This window comes from Primulina eburnea, chromosome 5 (assembly GCF_022965805.1).
Source record: "Primulina eburnea isolate SZY01 chromosome 5, ASM2296580v1, whole genome shotgun sequence".
In the NCBI taxonomy this organism is placed as follows: Eukaryota; Viridiplantae; Streptophyta; class Magnoliopsida; order Lamiales; family Gesneriaceae; genus Primulina; species Primulina eburnea.
The window spans coordinates 6,364,147-6,387,314 of NC_133105.1; the positions used below are offsets into that span (position 1 = coordinate 6,364,147).

The 23,168-nt window shown below is 32.1% G+C and overlaps 1 protein-coding gene across 1 annotated transcript; it reads right to left on the reverse strand.

Moving 5' to 3' along the window:
* Positions 1-12,680: 12,680 nt before the first annotated feature.
* On the reverse strand, positions 12,681-14,360 carry LOC140832739 (uncharacterized). The gene has a single exon (XM_073196904.1). The coding sequence runs from the start codon at positions 14,326-14,328 to the stop codon at positions 13,144-13,146; it is 1,185 nt and encodes a 394-aa protein (XP_073053005.1). The 5' UTR covers positions 14,329-14,360; the 3' UTR covers positions 12,681-13,143.
* Between the last annotated feature and the right edge of the window lie 8,808 nt (positions 14,361-23,168).

Below are 23,168 nucleotides of genomic sequence, written 5' to 3' on the forward strand. Positions count from 1 at the left end.
ACACTTGCTTTGAGGCTTCATACTCATATATATTATTTATCACACGGATGTGGACTGGTTTAGTGGACCGGTTGTCATAATAAAATATTATTGAAAAAAGAAAAAAAAAACACTTATATCCTTGAAAATTGAATGTTATATTATAAGTAAAATATGAACATAATTATGGATATACATGACAATATTATGATCCACAAAAAATGGATATAATTCGGTCTTGGTATTACTTATCGGCGTGGCTTTGTGCAGCCCGCCCTCGCATTATGAATGGTCCTACATTGTTAATAATTACGTTGTCTTGGTTATTATGATGTATCGATTTCTCATTTGTGGCCTTCCTTTATATATATAATATATATATATATATATATATACCTTTGATAAGGTGTTCGGGTTGGTGTAATAAGTGAAAGTTTGACCAATGATCTAGAGTTCGATTATCATGTTAATATTTTTTTGGACAAATTTTCTGTACAATGTTTGTCTATTACATTATACCTTACCTAGTGTGATTTACAAATTATAATGTTAATTTCAATGGGTTACCATGTGAATATGGAAGAATATATAGCATTGAAGAGATAAAGTGTACGTATATAGATAACGTACAGATTTAAATTTTAGACATTAATAAATGGGACATATAAAATAATCATAGTAGATTGAGAATGCAAAGAGGGACCAATTATTAAAAGTCGGGAATATAAACTTAATAATATATTCAATGAAAAAATCCTATCTTTCATTTATATTCGATTAAGAGTGGTACATCGTATCGTATTGTACCGTAACAAAAATTATATATCGTATACCGCATCGAAAATTACAATATGAACAAATTCATATCGATACCGTACCGAAATTTTCGGTATCGAAATTTGAATAAATATTATTAGCATACTGATTATATCGAAATTTTACGATATATCGATATTTTGATACGGTATTCTATATACCATTTTATACCCTTATATTTTTAAAATTTTATAAATTTATTGTTTTAAAAATTATATATTTTAAAAAAATTATATATTTTTTCAGTATTTTGATATTATAATATATACTGAAATTTTCAAATTATATATCGTTATCTTATCGTACAGAAATCTTCTGTATACCGAAAATTTGGTAAATAAGATATTTTTTCAGTACGGTAATCTGGATATACCGAAAATTGACATTTTTTTCCCCATTTCTATATATACCGAAGATTTGGTAAAATAAGATATTATTTCAGTACGGTAATCTCAATATATCGAAAATTCGACATTTTTTCCCATTTCTATAACCAACGGCATCACAGAAACTGCGTGTTGTACAACTTTTATTACAATTTAAACTTTTGCCTAAAATTCGGCTCTACTGCCGCTACGTTAAATTTAATGGACTGAGGTTACTACACAGTTCGGGACATATTCCATCGACATACTAACATCAACTTGTTTTCAAGATCCGATTTTCGAGCCTTGTAATAGAGATACAACTCATCTTTTCGGCATTCAATTTGCGCATCAAAGGACAATGGGAGACCTACAACTTGATGAAAACAATTAATTACCAAATTATTATTATTATTATTATTATTATTATTATTATTATTATTATTATTATATTGTGTTTTGACTGGGAATGTTATCATGTAATGCTGAAATGGACCACTTAGAACTGTCGATTCAAATTCGAGTTTAGTTTTGCTACACAAGCTCGCTCGATCAGTTAGCTAACTATCGTGCTCAACTCTCCCTCAAATTAAATTGTACGAGTTCGATTTTGAACTTTCTTTTTATCTTAAAAAAGTTGAAAATGACAATTTGTCACCGTAAAATAATATAAATATCAATGATACAGCTCAAATTTTTAAAATTTTGAAGCAGTCCAATAACTATATTTATGTATCTTTCTAAGCAGAAACAATTGTTACACCTCAATGTTCATTTTTGGATAATTTTATTCTTTGAATTCCATGAGAATTGAACACTTTATTGTTGCTCCGCTGTCAATTATAGGATCAGATAAGATATTAATATTATAAAATTGACTTATGAGACGGTTTTACATGAGTTTTTTTTTTTTTTTGGGTTTATTAGGTTTTCGAAGTTTTGTTTTTGTACACTCCTTCTCTTTGTTTTTAGTTCTAATATATGTAATGTTGATGTGATATCGAAAAATGTTGACTTGTCTGACGTAATGTTAGAAATTTGACCAAAATAGCTGAAAAGTAAAATTAGTAATTTTGAAAACTCAATAGACAAAACCCAAAATTTGACAAGATAATCAATCAAAAAAAGTATTTATTTAAAATAAATTTAAGTGGCCCTCTTGATGGAATCTTTTGGATTAATAAAAAAAGTTGAAATCCTTTTGTATTTTTTGAGTTGGGAAATTCATTTCTGCTCGAGTTGAAGTGTAAAAGAATTGAATTGAGTCGAATAATATAAAAAACATAAGGCCCAAATTCAGGTCGAAGTAGATATATTTGAGCTCGAGCTGAATTTGAAACTCGAAAATTTTAAAATATTTGATCCGAGTTCTATTCGAATCAGGTCTCGGGTCTGAGTTCGGCGCAAAAATTTCTAACATAGTTTGTAAACTATTCAAATTTTATTGCTCGAAAATATATATACAAAATGCTCGAAATCTAAATATTTAATATATGTTTATATTATATTAATAAAACATCCTGATTCATGGACCATCAAACAATATAGTTTGAGCTCGAGCTCGGAAAAAAATTCGAATAACATGTTCAAGTTCAACTAGAATCCGATAAACTCGACTAGAAATCAAATATTTTTCAAGTCGATTCGAAAAACTCATTCAGATCATTTACATCCAATTGCTTGACTCTAAGAAAAATGGGTTGAAGTCAATCAACACCGCGTATTATCTTCATCAGACTAATTCGGGTTTATTAAATTGTTTATTAAAAACATGACAAAAATGAGTCAAACTCGAAAAACATTAATTAATCATAACAAAGTTGCGGGGCATTGTAAAAATTAACTCTAATTAAATTAATTTGATAAAAAAAATATTTAGTCATAAAAAAGGTGCGGCGCATTTTAAAAATTAACTCTACTTAAATTTAAATTTTACAAAATAATCTCCATTATTAGATTAAAACCACTTTTTCTTATACTTTAATCGTGCGGCAAAAACTTACGTGATACAGTCTCAAAGATTGTATTTTGTGAGACGGATCTTTATTTGCGTCATCCATGAAAAAATATTATTTTTTATGCTAAAAGTATTACTTTTATTGTGAATATCGATAGAGTTGACATGTCTCACTAATAAATATTCGTGATACCGTCTCACGAGAGACCTACTCTAATAGTGTCTATTTTAACAAACAGATGTAATTTTTAAAAAAATTACATTTCACTAAGACTTCTTCCCTCATCTAATTAAATAAATTGTATATTATATGAGTAGTGATTGCCAAGGACGTAGCCAGGAAAAAAGATGAAACTGGGCTAAATAACGACGGCTCTTTCAAACACCGTCTCTGCGACGGTTAGTACTAAACCGTCGTAATTTTAGCGACGGATTTATTAAACCCGTCGCCAATCCATCCGTTTTTTTAATGTGGGCTATGGGCTAAAATTTTTAATAAATTCAAAGAATTTAGCGACGGATTTAGGAAAACCGTCGCTAATCCCACCATATTTTTTAATAGGTCCAAAAATCTAGCCTGAGCTAGAGCCTACCCCAACCTATGGGGTGGCTCCGTCCCTGGTGATTGCGACAAATGAAATTTAGGATTTTCAACTCGTATTTATTGATATATCCGGGGGCATAATATTTTTTTAAAGAAAAAAAATAACTCTATATTTTTTTATTTCAAACACGCGTTAATATCGAATTTTTGGAAAAGAATTTTTTCTTGTTTATGTGATAATATATACGCATATTGTCGACAAAACGTGTTACTTGACCTTTTGATAATGACTGACTCTATGCTTTTAATTAGACTGCAACTTAAAATTATTTTTAAAAATAAATTCAAATAACAAAAATTAAACAAATATTTTATTTGATTATTTTTTTTGAGTAAAGTCTTTTGTAAGACGATCTTACGAATTTTTATCTGTGAGACGAGTTAACCCTATCGATATTCACGATAAAAAGTCATACTCTTAGCATTAAAAGTAATATTTTTTTATGGATGACCCAAATAAGAGATTCGTCTCACAAAATACGACAAATGAAACCGTCTCACACAAATTTTTGCTAATTTTTTTCAAAATTAGATGGTAGATGGATCATAAATATCAAATGTTATTATAATTTTTATCAAAATAAAGCACACACGCAATCACTGCGCATTATTACTATAATATATTCACCACTCAAAGTTGTTGGTCAATTCAATTCACAATTTTTATAAGTGTATATAATAAAATTTATAAAATCATCATTACTTTAAAATTAAAACTCATTATGTAAAATTCATTATTATTCAAATAAATGATTGTAACCCTCGCGAGCTGCCTGAATGAAGGATTGTGAGAGTCATAAAAAAATGAGAAAATATCGAGTTTTATTGTTGTTATCCACTATAAAATGTTTGTTAAAGCAAAAAGTGCTCGATCTTTTCATTAATATTTGAGTCAAAATCATATGTTTCATTCTCATTGATTGCAAGTAGATATAATAACTAAGAGATGGATTGTTAATTTCAGACTATTTATAACGAGAATGATCGATTGGACAAATTTATAATATTATCATAAGTTATAATTTTCTATAATTTTTTTATAAAATAATAAGCGCTTTATTTTTATCATTCAGTTTTTTTTTAAAAAAATATTACCTATCGTTATATTTAAAATTCAATTAAGTTTATCAGTTAATCACATGTAAAGCTGGAACTTCATGATCGATCAATTTGAAGTTATTTTGTGTATATATTTTTCTTCCTTTTCGCGATATTATATCTTAATTTATTTTGTTTATAATCCGAGTTTATTTTTTTCATTAAGCTATAAATTTATTGGTTGGTAAGAATTTTCTTCCATTATTTTACCATTATTTACACAAAAGCAATAAACCTAAACCTTTCGAATTAGGAGAAAGACGACCATTTGTTGACTTATATAATTGTTTCACTAATTTAATGTCCAGTCGTAAGAATGAACAAATCGGACACTTCAATCATCGTTGAACGAAACTTTTTTTTTTTATTTACGAAATGAGATGTAATTAATTAATATCTTATTTTTCGAATAGTAATATAGATAAGTAGAGTTCTAAAATCCGACTTAGTTTCGAATCAGCTTAAATCAAATTTGCCTCCAAAAATCAATCTAAAATATATAGATTTGTTTGTTTTTCATATAAATCTTCAAAATCGTTAGAAAAATAAATTTAAATACAAATTTTTTATTTTATCTTTATTTAATTAATTTATTTTAAAAAAACACAAAAACTCTTGTGAGACGGTCTCATAGATCATATAGGTTGACTCGTCTCACGAATAAATATCTACTAGACAGTCTAATAAGAGACATATTTTTTATAATTTAGCTGCACTTTTTCCAATACAGAATTAATAAACACTTTTTTAATATATTAAAAATAAAGTTAAATATCGTTAATTTGTACTATTGTTAATAAAAAAAAATTGTTTTAATAGAAATAATATATTAATATGTAGTGGATATTAGGGAGAAGAACGATGGCTACTTCTCTTTTGGAGCTTGCCGACTTTTCTAATGATATGGATTGCGGTCAGTTCGATCTTATCTGTGGGTGTAGTGTCCTTCACATGATTTAGATGGTCCAGATTTAGTCACATTTGTGATTTAAAAAAAAATGGTGGACCTCATGTACTTGTGACTAAATCTGGACCCTTGATCTATATATAGAGACACCGTCCTCACATATAGGGTGAAATATTCCATGGATTGCTTTTGAATTTTCACACACCCCCACAAATTGGGTGTGTGGGTTCCCTTTTTTCATCCACACCGTATATTTTATTTCTTTCAAATATTACTTAAATTTACCTGTATGGAATCAGTCAAATACTTTTTAGTTTTTATTCTTCCTTTCCACATAAAAAAAAAATTTAGGAATACTACCAAGAAATATCTGAAATCATTTGGTCGAAATATTCCCGAAAAAAAAAATTATAACTTTTTGTCGATCCCGCATGTTCAAATCAACTTGACATTGTTGTATGGGAGATCAAATAATATTGCTGAAATGATATAAGCATAATCTTAATAAAGTATGTCGCTTGTGATACGATCTCACGAATATTTATTTGTGAGACGGATCAATCATACCGATATTTAAAATAAAAAGTAGAGTATGTCTCTTGTGAGACGATCCACGAATCTTTATATGTGACGAGTCAACCCTACCGATATTTACAATAAAAAGTAATACTCTTAGCATAAAAAATAATATTTTTTTATGAATAACCCAAATAAAATATCTATCTCACAAAATATAATATATAAAACTGTCTCATGTTTTTTTATAATCTTCTCAATAATAAGATACTTTTCAGTTGGTTCATCCACTGAACACTTGCAACCAAATTTGTCGTTTGCAATGTCTTTTGGTGTCCGAAATGTTGTCTTCTTCCTAAAATGCCCTTACCTTATTAATTGTGTCGGCAGAGTAGTTAGCACTGTACCAAGAAACAAGTCCCATGAGATTCACCCTCGTCCGGTTAACTTGACCCTATCCCTGCGGGCACTGCCTGCAAGGGTCGATCCAATGGCTCGGATTTTTTCGAATCAATTTTTTTTTTTTTTTTACATGGAGGTGGGCCCGGATCACTCATGTGGAGTGATCCGGGCCGTTCATTGCCCGTGCAGACAGTGTCTGCACGGGTAGTGTGAAACAAACCCGCCCTCGTGGAGTCAACAAATTTGTCCGTTTCATTGAAATTTGAGGTGTGCATACTTTCAATTACATGTGCACCTTCTTTATCATTATTATTAGGAGTAGTATTTTTCTCGTGAGCAATGGTGTTAGTTTATGTGATTAATTATTAAAATTTAAAAGATCAACATTTGAATACCTATTATAATTGTTTGTATAATGTAATAAATATATTTATAAAAATTATTATATCATAAAAATTTATATCAATTTCAGATAATGTTCAAAGGAGGATAACGGTTTTTTGACATTAAATTGATTTCTTTATTCTAAAAAATATTATATTGTTTTGTCTATAGCAATTTTTTAAAAAATACATATTTTTCAAAAAATCACAATTTTTTCAATTATTAGATAAATAAAATTTGATTGAAAAAATTAATTATTTTTTGAGAACATGTTAATAAATATTTTGTATTGAAGTTCTGGATTAAAAATAAATAACTAATAAGAATAGTTTACGAACAAGCAATATACGAAAATTAACTACGACACTCGTTTAAAAAGTTGAAAAACGTAATATTAAATTTGTTTAAAAAAAATTATTGAATATGATAGAGAATAATGAAAAATAAATATGTAAAAATAGCGCAAAACTCAGAATTTTAACTGAAGTTATATGAAATTATATAACTAACATAGACACTTAAAATATAGTTAATATTTTGAAGAGACGTCAAATTCGGATTTGAATTTTAAAAAAATGAAAAAAAAATTCAGCTTTAATTATGCATTTATTTCTTATTTTTCCTTCAAATATTTAATGCTATAAGTGAATGCATTACTACTAATAAAATTTTCTTTTATAGCAACTTTTTTGGCGGAAAATGCTCAAATATAAAAATAATTCAAGTTGAAAATATGTAGGCAAACTTAATTTGAGACTTTTCTAAAGATAGGTAAGTACAGTACATATTCAAATATCAAATGTAAAACAAAGATGGGTTATGACTGATCAAAGTAGGATCGATTAATTTTAATCTTTCCGTCCATGAAAATGCAAGAGGTAACGACTCCGCGCGCACACAATCGAATAGATGCTTGTACAGATGGATGGAAAGGGCCAAAGGCGGCAAGTGAAATGTGACGAACACGTTGGAGAGGACACCTAAAACTGATGAAAAGAGATCTCCCCACCAATATATGTACCGTAGATTTTGTGGAGAGTATCCAAAGTATGTGAGGAGGCAGAGCATTCAAATTCTATGTGAGTCACAAAAGGTTAAATTCCCAAGTTTACGTGCACATGGTGCAGACAGGTTTTGGTCTCCCCATTCGTTTGGGTACGTGGGATGGTAAATGATTTTCGTGATATTCAAGAAATATCCAACGATAGACATACTATACGAGACGCGCTTCGCCTACGGGAAAAATTGCTCGCAGTGGAATAGACTCGGCAACATGGTACAAGTATGATCGATTAGGTAAAGGAACGGAAACACTTCGAAAGAAACTTTTGAGTCGAGAAGATGGCTTCAAATTCCATATGTAATGCATTTCAAAATGTAAAAAAAAATAATAACACGACCCTTTTCCCCTCGTACTCATGTTAGTTTATTCGATCATTAAAAAAATGGAACATTCCCTACTTAGAGAATCTTCGTTACATCCCTGAATCATGCAGCATATCAAATTTAACAGTAATGGTAACCATCTCTTCAGGGGAAAAAAAACTATTTGACGGCAGGCATAGACATTTAGCATAATAATACATAAAAATACAGCCAAAAAGCTGCACACAAGTTGAAGATGCCACTTGCAATTTAATCTATATAAAGCCATTATGCTGTCATGGTAACAGTACAATACACTAACCACAGACATTGAATTAAAAACAAGCTAGGGTTGATAATAACACTTATTACCCCTTATAATCTCAGCTACACTCATTCTTCGCAATCGCGGTCGCGAAGACCATCACAAAGATCACCGTTCCAGTTCTCATGACATTTCGCGGAACAGTCCCGGCGTGAAATTTTTTAAAAATTAATATAAATTGAAAATTTTGGAAAAATATTTAAATCAAAATAAATATCATTTAAATAGATTATTTGATGAAAACAATATAGTAAATATATTTTTAAAATTTTATTCACGCCTTATTGAATCATATAACATATCTTTGTTATATATCGAAATTTTCACAACTCTCTCAAAATTGAAATATAGTATTAAAAAAGTTTTGAGTTATAATCAATTAAACTTTGCTCTTGTATTCTTTTTTTTTCTTTGTACCGTTCTGGTCCGTGCTGTTTCGTCAATCAGTGTCGTTTCACCAATAACACGACGTTTTCTATCTACGTAACGACGTCCTAAAGCATCAACGTTCACACCCCGGAACTTCGTCAAGGCGGGCCTCGTTCCCATTCCGGAACAACCGTTCCGATACCGTTTCAGCAAACCATGGCCACACTAGCAATCCAGATACAGCAAAGTGGTCACTAAATCATCATAATCACAGGAGAAATCACAAGCTACACCTGCAAAGATGAACAGTATCACCGTCCGGTTACGTTGGTATCAAACTAGTTGGGGTCAGCTATATAAATCTTCTAGCGTGTGCTTCTGATGGTCGATAACGAATGTGCTCAAACCATTTTAAACATCTAGCAATTAACCTATTTTTTATGTGACATGCTGAATGAATAAGCAACTCGATCTTTTTTTACGCAGCCACTCATCTTATTAATATTCCTATCTTAGCCATACTCATCTTTGGGCTATATGAGGTCCTCTTGTCGCTCAAGTTTCGCTGTCATACAGTAATATCTTTACAGATAACTGAATTTAAAATATCGACTACTAGAAGCCGAAATGTTAGTGGACATTCACTTTGAATTTAAAATGAACCACTAGTGAGAGTTAACAGCAAAAGCATTCATGTTCTTTTCCATCAAGAGAAAAAGAGACAAAGTTAATACTTCATATTCTTATCCAGACATGTCAAAATGATGCAGACCCGATAGCCAGAAAAGCGATGTTACTTCTAACTTCACTCAAGTTTTACAAAAACAGCGTTCCATTTTGGTAAATTACAGGACAAGTTGTTTTATGTCTTCAGCCTGAATAGTCCAAAATGTGATGCATCTTTTTTTACTATGTAAAAGGAGGTAGTTCTTAATATTTTCGAACTTACCTGATATTCTGACAGTCAGAAATCTTTACAATGATCCGAGAAGTTGCTTACCTTCAACTTCGAATGATTTACAACTAACAATACCAGTTGATTCCGCAAATAACCTATATTCAAAGAATTAAAAAGCTTGACGAGTATGTTTTTTGAATACCAACTATAGAAGTCAATTTTTTCTCCATTTGTCCAGATTCAGTCATAATCTTATTTCTAGTGGAAGAGTTGAGTCCCAGGAGTCGCCATGTCTGATCACTTGACAGTTTAAAATAAAAAAACGTAACTTTGAATCAAACTCTAGGCAAATAAAACCTAACAAAGGCATGTTTCAATAGAAGATGTGTACAGTCAAAGATACAGATGATGTAATATTTTGTACTAAAATAGCACGGAGTATGTATATGACAGTATATCGTAAAGCCTAGGTGCAAGGCATTAGGAGAAGCACGTCCCTTATTGAAGAGACATGAACTAGTAGAAATATACTATATCTAAATTCTTGAAGAACATTTCGTTAATATCATCCAATATGTACATAACAAACTATTGAGATCATTGCATATCACCTTTGCATCTAAAAGGTACTTAATGCCTTTGAAGCGCATGTGCTCGATGGCCAAGTCACATGTTTTATTGAAAGATGTTTCCCCGGCTCGCGTACAGGTGCAAGAGCTGGGCGTTGATGAGCCTTGAGAGTAGGTGTACAAAGGCCTCTGGAGCTCTCCCCGAATAACCTGGATATCAGAATGTGTGTGCTGGGCAACCTGCTTTGTGTGTTCAAGTGTTCTCGTTCCTCAAATCTCACGCTAATGATTGATTGAGTTTCTAATAACTATGTTAGCATAACGACACGAATAAAATTCTTTCCTGAACAAGGAACAAAAAAATATTGATAACTTTTGGGAGAACGTAACTGGACATATCAAATACCTTTCTACAGATAAATTTTATATTATGGTGTACTAGATTCACCAGGAGTTATACAAGGCATCCAATCGAGGTTACATTCTCCATATCAATAGAGTGAACGAAGTTCAATGAGATTTTACCTTTTCAGACCATTGAATCACTAATCTTAAGAGCCTCGTCAATGTAAATAGTACACCAGTCAGATTTACTTGCATCCATTAGGATTTAGAAAACTTGCTCTAAAATTTCCAAGAACTAGAGAAATTGGAAAATTTTAATCTGAACTTTCCAGCATAGCCTCCGACCGTGTACGCATTAATCATAATGGTATCATTTAAATCTTACAGCATGGTGTGCTAAAGAGACGTTTCATGTTCATGCACGTGCGGTTCTAACACCGTTCAATTAAATTAAGAAACTTGCAAAAAAGAGGTAAACATATATTTTTCCTTTGAAGACACAAAAGACTATACCACATTCTTGTGAAACAAATGAGCTTCCCTGAAGCCCATAAAACATGAATAAGCAATTGTGCAGCAACTTAAATCATTAAACTGTCACTCCCATTAGCATATCAGAAAGCAGAAATTAGAAAGGCAGCGTTCCCTGCTGGCTGCTGCCCTCTCATATTCATTATCCAAACCAATTCTTTCAGTGTGGTCGTGTGGAGTTAAAATTATCACATTCCTTCTACAAACTTACTAGTTTCAGAGTGCATGGCATCTAAAAATATACACTCGTGATTAAATATGCCATAAAAAAAGTTTGATATACTATATACTGTAAGTCGTGTAGAAACATCATACTTGCAAAAGAAACTGAAAACACTTTTAGAGTAGGAAAACATAAAATGACTCGCTCAATAAACTGATTACAGACCAGCAAGCAGAGGTGTTCTAATTTAATTATAGCACCAACATTAGAATATAAGCATTAATATTAGGCAGAAAAACCAAAGTCTATTGTTCCACTAATCGATATCAGCATTATAACAGATCACTTCACAGTTAAACCAGTATTGATTACTAGTATCATAATTTCTTTCCTCTTTGTTTGAGATTTAAAGACAAGACAAATTAACACCTCAGTATCCTGATTTTTTCTGTTCATATTATTTCCATCTTTTTATCACATTTCAACATAAAACAAGAACATACATTATTTTTATGCCACTATATCACTTACGTTGTGGAAGAAACAACGGTTAGTAAACAAGGAAGGTAATCCTTTCTTGTTGTCTTATTTGACACAAGTTCAATCCACTTTACACAGTCAAATGTTCTGATAAGTAGTTTCTAAAGGTTTGGCTTGAATCTAACTATTCTGAGAAACTCATAAAAAGACTAATTGAATCCACAATGTACAATGTAAATGAAAAGTGGAGGAAGTAAAAGACTATTAATAATCTGAGACGTCATGAATAGCTATTAGTCAAGCACACTCCCGAATTATATTATTCAAGGGATCTTTATGTTCATTAGCTTCTTTCTTCCACAGTTCCAGTTGTAGAAACATTACATCAGACTGATTGATTTTACTGTACCCACTTAATCTCATATTCTCACTTTATATGAAACTTCAGTGCAGCTGGCTGTATGGGCTAAGCAATTCAAGAAACAGAGAAAAACATGATGATTTATACCTCAAAAAGAAACTAGCAAGGCTAAAAAGATAGATAGTGCAAGAAAATAAATATTATAAAAAAACCTATGCTCCTACATAATATAAATAGCTCAAGATATCTAAACATCAAACTTGATCTATAAAGATAGAATTAGCAATTAAAAAATTATAAAGTTGAAAAAGTAAAAAGCAGCATGGAGAGGATTTTTTAGTATATCAAGATTTCGATGTACTGAAAAACAATGCCAAACAAGGGGGCTCTTAATATGAGACAAGTGCCGCTGAAGAAAAGATTTTGACAGCCTCATTCAAATACCAGTAAGAAGTAGGAAACTTCAATAAATCATAGCTCAAATACCAACCTTGGAAACCATCCTAATTCATTCGATCACAACTAAAAAAAACCCTTGAAAACCAATATGACAGAATATACATGAGGTACGTCAATCCTCATCACTGCATTGCTGCTCGTTGCCTTGACTGCAACAAGCACAACTCAAATCATGCACCCTATCCAACTATTAAAGATTAAAAAAGTTGAAGCAAATTCTCATTAGCAATTTCCTCTATTCCTATCTATATCAAAAATATGCATCATCTCCTAATTCATCTTCGCTGTCCAAAAAATAATCGCCCTCCTCATCCTCGCCTTCAGAAAAGGCAGAAATTCTGAAACCATCAAACTCCATTCTCTGAACTAGCTCATCCAAACTCCGGTCATCACCATGAGCTTCCCCGTCAAACTCGCTAAACGAAAAAATCTCACTTCTTTCATCTAAGTCCCTCCATCCTCTGCTTTTCAATTCCAAATCACTCTCCTTAATCTCCCTACTCTCCACCCTAATCCATGGCATCCAAACATCGGCATGCGTACTCAATGCTCTATCCCGATCCCCGACCACCACCGTCCCCAACCTGGCTTCCTTTGCCTTCCTCAACATCTCTGAAAAATCAGAATCATCCGACACCAGCACAATCCAATCAACACCTCTGCTCATAGAATGCAGCATTTGCCTCTTTAAAGCCCAATCCGCGGCCTGTGGCTTATCCTCGACAGTCTTAACAAATACCCCAGCTCTCTTCAGTTCTTGAGCTAACCCATAACCGACTTTGGGGGTCAACAAACTGCGGGCCGCCGCATTGTACTTCTCATTCCCATCTACAAATCTCTCCTTGTAACGCTGACGTTTCTTCCCCTTCAAACTCCTCATCCTGGTCAACTTCTTCTGCCTCTCCCTCTCGTGCAATTGGCGGAAATGCTTCCTCAAATCCATATTGGTCGTACATTTCCGCCCACAAACCGAGCAGATATACGGCTCGGAGGGCGTGGACATCCCTTTTCGTTCAATAAAATCCGTATGGCGACGCTCACGGCGTTCCTCTACTACCCACTGAGGGAGGTGAATAAAAGCGTGGCGATTGGCATAAGCTGAAATATCGACAACTTCACCAAATTTCTGTGCTACCCCTTTGAGAGCCATAGCCGCCTCGAACGGCGGCCCACGAGGGGGCTTGTTGTCCAAATCCCACAAGACAACAACTTTCTTGGCCTTTGCTGCGTAAACTCCTTCCTTCGTCTTCACCATGTCGATTTCTTGGTCCGCCATGCAAGATTTGATGGGACGCCATTGATGCGGTGCCTTGTAAGACAACAAAGTCACCCGTGGGTTGAAATTCGAGGTAGTTTTCAAAGAGCTGGACTCGTGTCTGAAAAACGGGAATCCAGAATTGAGAGTGATGGGTTTAAACGAGTTGCTGATAGCCATTGCTACAAGATTTGGTATCCATCCATCGTTTTGATAAAAAAATTTTTATTTCATCTCAATTTTCGTCCAATAAATTTTAATTTAGGCCACTTCCCAATCCAAATGAATTGGGCTTGTCAACATTATTGTTGGATTATAAGATACATGCCAAGGCCCAATTTTCTATCACTATCCACAAACTTAATTTATCTTCTTCTTTTTACAATATTTATATTATTAAAGAAATCGATTCGTTATTTTAGTTGAAGACAAAAACTTGTGTGAGATAGTTTTGCAAGTCATATTTTGAGAGAATGATCTTTTATTTGGGTCATCTATGAAAAAATATTATTTTTTATGCTAAGAATATTACTTTTTATTGTAAATATCAATAGGGTTGACTCGTCTCATAGATAAAGATTTGTGATACCGTCTCTTAGTTGAAATGAAAGAAATTGTTCGATGAATTTATGACTTAGCCATGCCTTGAAATGTAAACGAACCAAGTTGGAAAGTAAACTTTGATACATCCATAAAATAAAATTTGCACAGGATTACTCCACATGGGATGTCTATGCTTTAAAGGTTAGAGAAACTGGGAGCAATCGTTTGAGGAAAACGAGAGGTCCAAAAGTACATGGGATGTCATTACATTTTAGGGATCACGCTTTTGTTTTCTTTTTTTCCTCTATCAAAACTATACCGTATGAGATCTATGGACTGGTGGTTACATTTGCTTTGGTTGATTAAAATGGGATTGGAAAATTGAAAGAAATCAAACTTGGTTTGTGTTTCACTATCGTTCTATTGATTTCCCCCCTAAACTAAACATAATAAGTCGATAAAACATCATTTTGTTTTGAATTTTTTATCTGCAGGGGTCAATTTACGATGTCAATCCACTAATTTACACTATTTCTTTCCGATTTCAATTCTTTTTCATCGGAATGACCGAATGAGGTAGTATCAAGAAATTTTGATGTGATAACCAAACATTGCTAACAAGTCGGATATCACATCAGCATTCTGACGAAAAATCATGTTTGAAATTAGAAAATAAAAAGAACAAATTAGTAAATTAAGACCATAAATATGAAATTTACGAGGAGTTCCTTTCAACATAAATAGAGAGAATAGTGAAAGCATGTGATGCAATGTATACCAAACTGGAAGGTTAGGTTTAGGGGGATATAGTAAATTATTCACCTAACATATAGTGACCTTTCACAAATTTGGATATAAAGGCAAAATGGCATTGGTTTGATTGGTGAAGAATATTAATAGTTTTAACAATATGCATAGGATTTACATAAAGATGTTAGCATGTCGGCAGCCAACTGAGGGGAAAAATGATATTATATATTAAAATGATATGACACAAGACATTTCTGACGTATCTGAGGTTCTCTAGTGAAAATTGACTAAAATTGAATGTTTTTAAAAAAATGACAGATAATAAAAAACGTATAAATTATGTATCACACGACTGTATACTGAAGTGCTCCCCGTAGGTTGTTGGAACGACGCGGGCTAGGATTGGTCTCGATTCAGAAAGATGAAGTATGTAGCCACCTTCTTCACCCCGACATGCTTTCTTCTTATCTAAAAGAAAATAGAGACCACCACCCCCTATTTCAGGCGTTTGGTTCCTATTAGGTGCCAACTAACCCCATATCCCAAACGATCTTCGTCTTCTCAACTCTTTCTCATTTTTGGTGAAGTATGCTCCTTAGGATCATGCACGTGCTTTTTTGAATCAGAAAAATTCATTTTCCCTTGATCTGAGTCCTTCCTTTCTAGTAACTCTCTCCATTCATTAAGATTAAGTTACCTTCGGTTTCTTAAATAAAGTGCTCCTCTTATTCATAGTATAGTGAACATAAACTCAACAAGTTTCATGTATGTTTCCATATCAGCTTGAGAAGTCATGAACTCCGCTAAGAAGTCAAGAACTCACGACACTCCTAATGGAATAGTCAATTAGCTAGACTAGTAATGGTGTCAGGATGTTACATCGATATATAAATCGATCATATAACGACTGAGTTATTTTATTACCTTTGATTTGAAGTCCGCTAAGAAGTCGAGAACTCACGACACTCCTAATTAATGGAATAGTCAATTAGCTAGACTAGTAATGATGTCAGGATGTTACATCGATATATAACTCGATCATAACGACTGAGTTATTTTATTACCTTTGATTTGAAGAATTGAGTATCAGAATTATAACATAATCATCCACCCTAATCCATGGTGTCGATCGACCTTCAATATTCATGGACACCATTTGATGCAAATTGTAATATCAACATCCTTGCATCATCCTGTGTTATGCTTAAATTTTACGATATTTTTTTAGATAAAGAAAAACTATGTTAACTTCCGTCTTTCAATTTATCGTCTCATCATTTATAAATTCAATGATTGATATATTCACGCATTCAGGGTTTGACAAATCCATTAAAACCAAGTAAATAAATTTCTATAAGCTTCAATCATCTATTTAATCTAAAAATCTTATAACTAGAATCCAAAAACCTAAAAACATATTTAATTATTACTTTAGTTTATACAAATACTGATTCAGAAATGCAATCTAACCAATAAAATACGAACACTTGGTGGTAGGATTGCTGAAAAACTTGAGGTGCATACATTTTATTAAAAGTTTGTTGAGAAGTTGAAATAAAGGGTTTTGGGATCATTTTTTTGTCAGCTTTATTTTGTCTTTTTTTTCTACCCACAAACTCTTACTTCTCAATGAAGAAAATTGAAATATATATATATATATATATATATATATATATATATATATATATATATATATATATATATATCCAAATTAATTGCTAAGAATTTTGATGTCGGTTAGAGGCTGATTCCTTAAGTTGTAGTCTACTGTTGTTGGCAGTAAAAAAGAAAGGGCAAAGAAACGTATAGGTTTTCTGTAGCTCGAAGCGACATTCTGATGAAATGTTTGATTGGGGTTCAAGTCTTGAATTTCATCTCCTTTTATTTAGGGAGAAGCAACCCGGTCGGTAGTTGAACATTTTGATCTCTTTTGTTTTTACAAGATTAGGCACGTCAAAATTTAAAATTTTCATTTGATTAGTTTAAAGCTCAGCATCCTATTCAATATTTGTATCTGATGAATAAATCACTCAATCGGAAAAAACAAGTATTCATGTATTTGAGAAGTAAAGGTTAAATTTTTTTTGTGCACGTACGTACATTAAGTATTATATTATTATTTTTATTTATTCTAAAAATATTATTTTTATAATTATTTCATTGTTTATTAGAATATTTTATGCTAACATATATTTTGAAATTTTATTTCAGAACGATAGAAAATAGAAGCATATATCTCAGTGTCCTCTACTTACAAGTGAGTTAAATGATCAGACAATTTGGTTTGGATTTTATAAGTTACACAGTTGTGTCATTACATACTTAATCATATGGTGTTATATGAGGTTTTACAATGTGACTTTCGAGTGTTTGACAATCATTTTATTATCGCTCTTGTTGAACGATGGCGACACGAGATACATACATTTCATTTTAGACGTGATGAAGAAACTGTCATGTTACAAGATTCTTAAATAATTTGGGGTTTAATAATTGATGGTGACCCAGTGATTAGAATATATGTTTTACAATACAGATGGACGATGGCAACATATATATCTCGACTTGTTAGGATTTGAGTCATCATCGGCGCATTTTAAAGGTAGTCATTCGTCTATCTCAGGGCACACATATATTTAAAAGTAGTTTCATGTAGGTCTCTCATGTAACATAACCAATTTCCACTACGTGTTTCAAATTTTGTCATGCTTTCGTACACGAGATTTGTATTCATATATATATTTCACATTTTCCATGATATACTTAATCTCGTATGAAAGATCACGTCGTACAACTTCCAATTGCGGTTGTGCCACCATATCACTGTTCAAGTTATGATGGTCTATACGACATTGGTAGATATATATGTGTGAGGTCTGTCATATTTTGTTATTTTTCAATAACTTGTTTTCGATTTGAAAGAATCTCGAAGACCCCATCAATATATGACCGAAGAAGAATAATTTTTGCACCATAATTTTCACACAATATGTGTGTTATCCACGACGCAATACTCATGTTTGGCAACTCTGATAAAATAATCCTTCACAGATGCAATCAGTTCATTTTTATCCTTAAAAAACATATTTACGCATAATTTTCCTATCTCCTAATTATAGAAGGTTTCTCGCATTCCAGAAGGTGCACCGAGAGAATCGAGAGGCTCTTCCCTGAAAACTTTATTGAAAAATGATGGCATTTCAGAAAGTTCTAGAAAGAAATTGTATGATTTGCCTCTGTAACGTTTCACGAGGTAGTTGACGAGATGATGTCCTCTCATCAGGAATTGCATGATTATTCATATCTTCGTCGGCATTCACCTTTTTCTTCTTCTTCTTAATCGCCATGTGATATCTCCAGTTCAATATCACTCCTAGAAACATCATCATCAGTATCTAGATTCGGACAACGAGCACCCGTATTCAAGCCAGCATTGTTTGGTGTGCAAGTATATCTTTCTAGATTCAAACTTGCTCCACCAACATTTATGTCCCAACCTAGTGTCGTATTTGGACAGCATGCAACAGGATTTGGTTCAAACATAATGGTGATATATTGATATAACGATCCACTTCCATGTTCCGAATAAATATTGCTTAGTCGCTTAGTCCTTTAGTGACTTGCAATATATGATTTTGGCTCATGAAAACCTCATATGAAGAAGTATGATGTTGGTTATTGAACCGTGAATCGAAGATATATGTGTGAAACATATGATTCGCGTTCATCAAAACCAACCTGATGATCAATGGGATTTGTGTCCATGTATAATGCAACATATACATATTGGGACGTTGCATTATAAAATCTAAAGTGTCGTCATCAACGATATTGACTTGAACTTCATGTTGAGATTATATATCCATAAATGAGTATTTTGTTGATAACTTGATAGTAAACTTTATTAAATCGATTTCTAATATTTTATGCACAACTCGAACAAACTCCAACAAAGTAATAGGTTGTAATATTCATATCATTCTAATATACGAAATAATATATTCAACAGATCAATTCCCGACAATAACATGTCCATGAAAACATAAAAACACATCAATAATGGTTATTTCGAAGAAGAAATCTGGATTGAAAGAAAATTTAAACAAATTGATAGAAGAATTTTGGATTGAAGAAATGTAATAAAGAAACAAATGCGAGGAAAGTTAGAATTACAAAATTGTGAAAAAAGTTGTTTGTATTCACAAAGTTTAATAGATTTTGAAAATTCACATGCGCAATTTAAAGCTTAAATCTTGCATATTCAACACTAGAATCACACTAAAAACGAAGAAGTCTTTAAGGGAATCACGACTTCGAATGCAGGGGGCCGGGAGAGCTGCCAGACAGAGTGCAACATTCACTGATACTGTAAGCACACAGTTGCAAAATGATTTTGCAGCATCCGCTACTGCTGTTGGCGTTTTACAGTACTCTTGAAAAGCCCCACCAGCCAAATTAGTTTTGAAATTTATTTATTAAAAAAAAAAAAACACAATTCTTAGTTGTATGTTATATAATCTCTGAAGTTTTTTTTGGCATAAATGGTTTAACACGTACCCAAAAATTTTGTATTACAAAAAAAAATAAAAAATCATGTGCATACAGTACGTGCACATGATTATTAGTAAATATATCATGTCACTCTTTGATACAGGTGATGAAATAAGGATATATTTCTAATATACATTCATCGATCACTAATTAATTATTTAATTTTAATTATTTATTATGCCAATCAAACCAAAATGTGTCATAATAAATTATTATGTTTTCTAAATTGTTATGTTTTCCACTTCCATTCCCTTTTTTTCTAGTATACCGACGTGACATCGATCACTGATGAGATAATATCTGACATAATTGACATTACATAAAATATTAATGATGTGACGTCAGACATTATCAATATATTCAACATCACATCAACACTGAGAAAAAAACCAAAAGTGAGAAAAAAACCAAAAGTGAGAAAATAACATATCAATTTATCAGTGAAATCAAACTTTAACGATTAAGTTATAAGATCAAAAGAAAAAACATACTAATGTAATGGATTTTATAATTTTGTATATTCACATGTATACATTGGATTTATATGTATGTATATATCTTTGTACTTTGTAGAAAGCATATTAGATTTGATTAATATGACAGAAGCATCTAAAAGAAATTTGACCACTAAAGCTTTAGATTATAACCTCAAGTCTCAACATATTATTATTACTCAATTCCACCAAACAATGGCTATATTTTTAATGGGATAAAGGCATTGGAAAAGACACCTAAAATCTCAATTACAATGGGACCACTTCTCATTTGCCAGTATTAATAATGTCATCAATTATATTTAATACAATTAATGGACCACCCTCTAATTAATATACTGCCTACTCACCAAAGGACCATCGGTGCTCCAATCTCGTAAGACCCATAATCGCTTTTGTTCATTGAATTGTTGGATTCATGAAATGGTGTTGACTTTATCATCATAATCACTGAATTATTAACTAACTTTTTAAGTTTTATAATTCGAGACAATTATATATCGCTTTATCAAAAGCTATAGCTAGCGGTAATAGTGCAACTCAAATCTTTTAAACCGCACCTGCAGCTCAAGCACCATGGTTCGATCGCTCTACCAAACAGGGACAATTATTGCACTCAACAATCTCTCTCCCAATAATTGCACTCCTTGCAATCAATGATAATCGAACCCGTGACTTTGGCTCTGATACCAATTGTAGGACCGAGTGCTTACCGCTTTACCAAAAGCTATAGCTGGTGGTAATTGTGCAATTCAAATTTTTAAACCGCACAGCAGCTCAAGCACCACGGTTCGATCGCTCTACCAAGCAGGGAAAATTATTGCACCCAACAATCTCCTTCCAAATAATTGGACTCCTTGCAATCAATGCGAATAATCGATGGGAATCGAACCCGTGACCTTAGCTCTGATACCATTTGTAAGACCGAGTGCTTATCGCTTTACCAAAAGCTATAACTTGATGGTAATGGTGCAATTCAAATCTTTTAAATCGCAGCATAGCAGCTCAAGCACCGCGGTTCAATGACTCTACCAAACAAAAACAATTATTGTACCCAACATAATGTTATATTTGTTGTTACGCACTTTCTTCCATGCATATTATGTGACTTGATGACAGGTAAAATAACTATTATAAATGTGTGAATTATGAACTTGTTCACACTCAAAATAAATAAATGAAGAATGATCCACCACATGACTTTTGATGAAGGTTTCAAAATTCAGATACTTTCAATATATATAATAAATAAGTAAACTTGTTTGGTAAAATAGTGAAGTAGTAATAATAATAATAAAGTACCACTAATTTCTGTGGACTGGGCCCTACAAGGAGCCTTGAATCTGACTGGGCGAGAGTGGGCCCAAGAGATTATTGGGGTGGTGAAAAGCCCATGTGAGGTGGAGACTACCAGCTGGTTATCTCTAGATGTGTGGGCCTCACCCTTTTACATTGCTACCACTTTTCAACCGTTGTCCCTTTCATTCTAATCCCTTTCTTAATGTTTTCTATATAACAATTAATTTTTTAAAATTCCCTTTTGTTAAACTTAAAATATCAAATATATAAATGATAATTTTATCATCACTAATTTTTTGTTATATATCGTTTGGTATGCATGATGATATATCGATTGTTTTTCATCGTCGTGTAATCAAATAATGACTTGGATAACGATAAAAATGTGATTTTATATTTTATAGTATAGTTTCTTTTTAGATGGTCTCGCAGATCTATATTCATGAGACGAGTCGATCTAATTTATATTTATAGTAGAAAGTAATACTATAATTTGCATTAGTTTTGTCGGATCGGATATACGTGGACAGTTTAATGAGAGTTTTTGTGTACATCTTAACATATAATGATTTTAAATTTATTAGTTAGTCTATTATGTCAAAAGTTCAACTCCATTATTAACCGTAGATAAAGTTTCTTGCGAGATGATCTCACATATTTTTATTTGTAGACGTGTCAACCTTACCGATATTCACAATAAAAAATAATACTCTTAACATGAAAAGTAATACTTTTCATAGGTGGCTCAAATAAATGATCTGTCTCAAAAAAATAAGACCTCGTAAGACCGTTTCACACAAGTTTTTGCCTTAAGCTTAAACAAACAAACAAAATCGATCCAAAAATTTCTTAATATGTGAATCATTCGCCTCCCTTAGCTTGTGAGTTTCTATCAATTGTGGGTTTTTAATTAGCATTAAGTTGCTTATAATTTGTCTCCTAACATGTGACTTTGTGTCTTGATTGAAAGCCACAATGGCCAATAATCACACTTTAATTGTGATAATTATTTGTGATACGAAAACATCACACATGTTGTGTGACAATCGGCATAATTCAACAAAATATCTTTTCCTTTGTATATGTTTATTTATGCTTATAATTAAATGTGATGGGATCCATTATCCAGATATATTTAGTCAATCAAAAAATATTTAATTTTAGTGAAATATCTATTTTTCTACATGATTTTGGGAATAGTACCCCACAGCCTTCACCCCACCCCACGCAACCAATAACGGGAAGTGAATTGATGATTAAAAAGGGTCCACTAATTAATTAGTTCATCAGAATAATTTAAATTATAATATATCGCATCATAAATTTATATTCATGACACGAATCCATTATATTTATATATAAAATTTTTAATGAGTCGGGTCA

Bases quoted from the DNA above. Each gene is read 5' to 3' on its own strand.
- LOC140832739 (XM_073196904.1), bottom strand. From the start codon at position 14,328: ATGGCTATCAGCAACTCGTTTAAACCCATCACTCTCAATTCTGGATTC.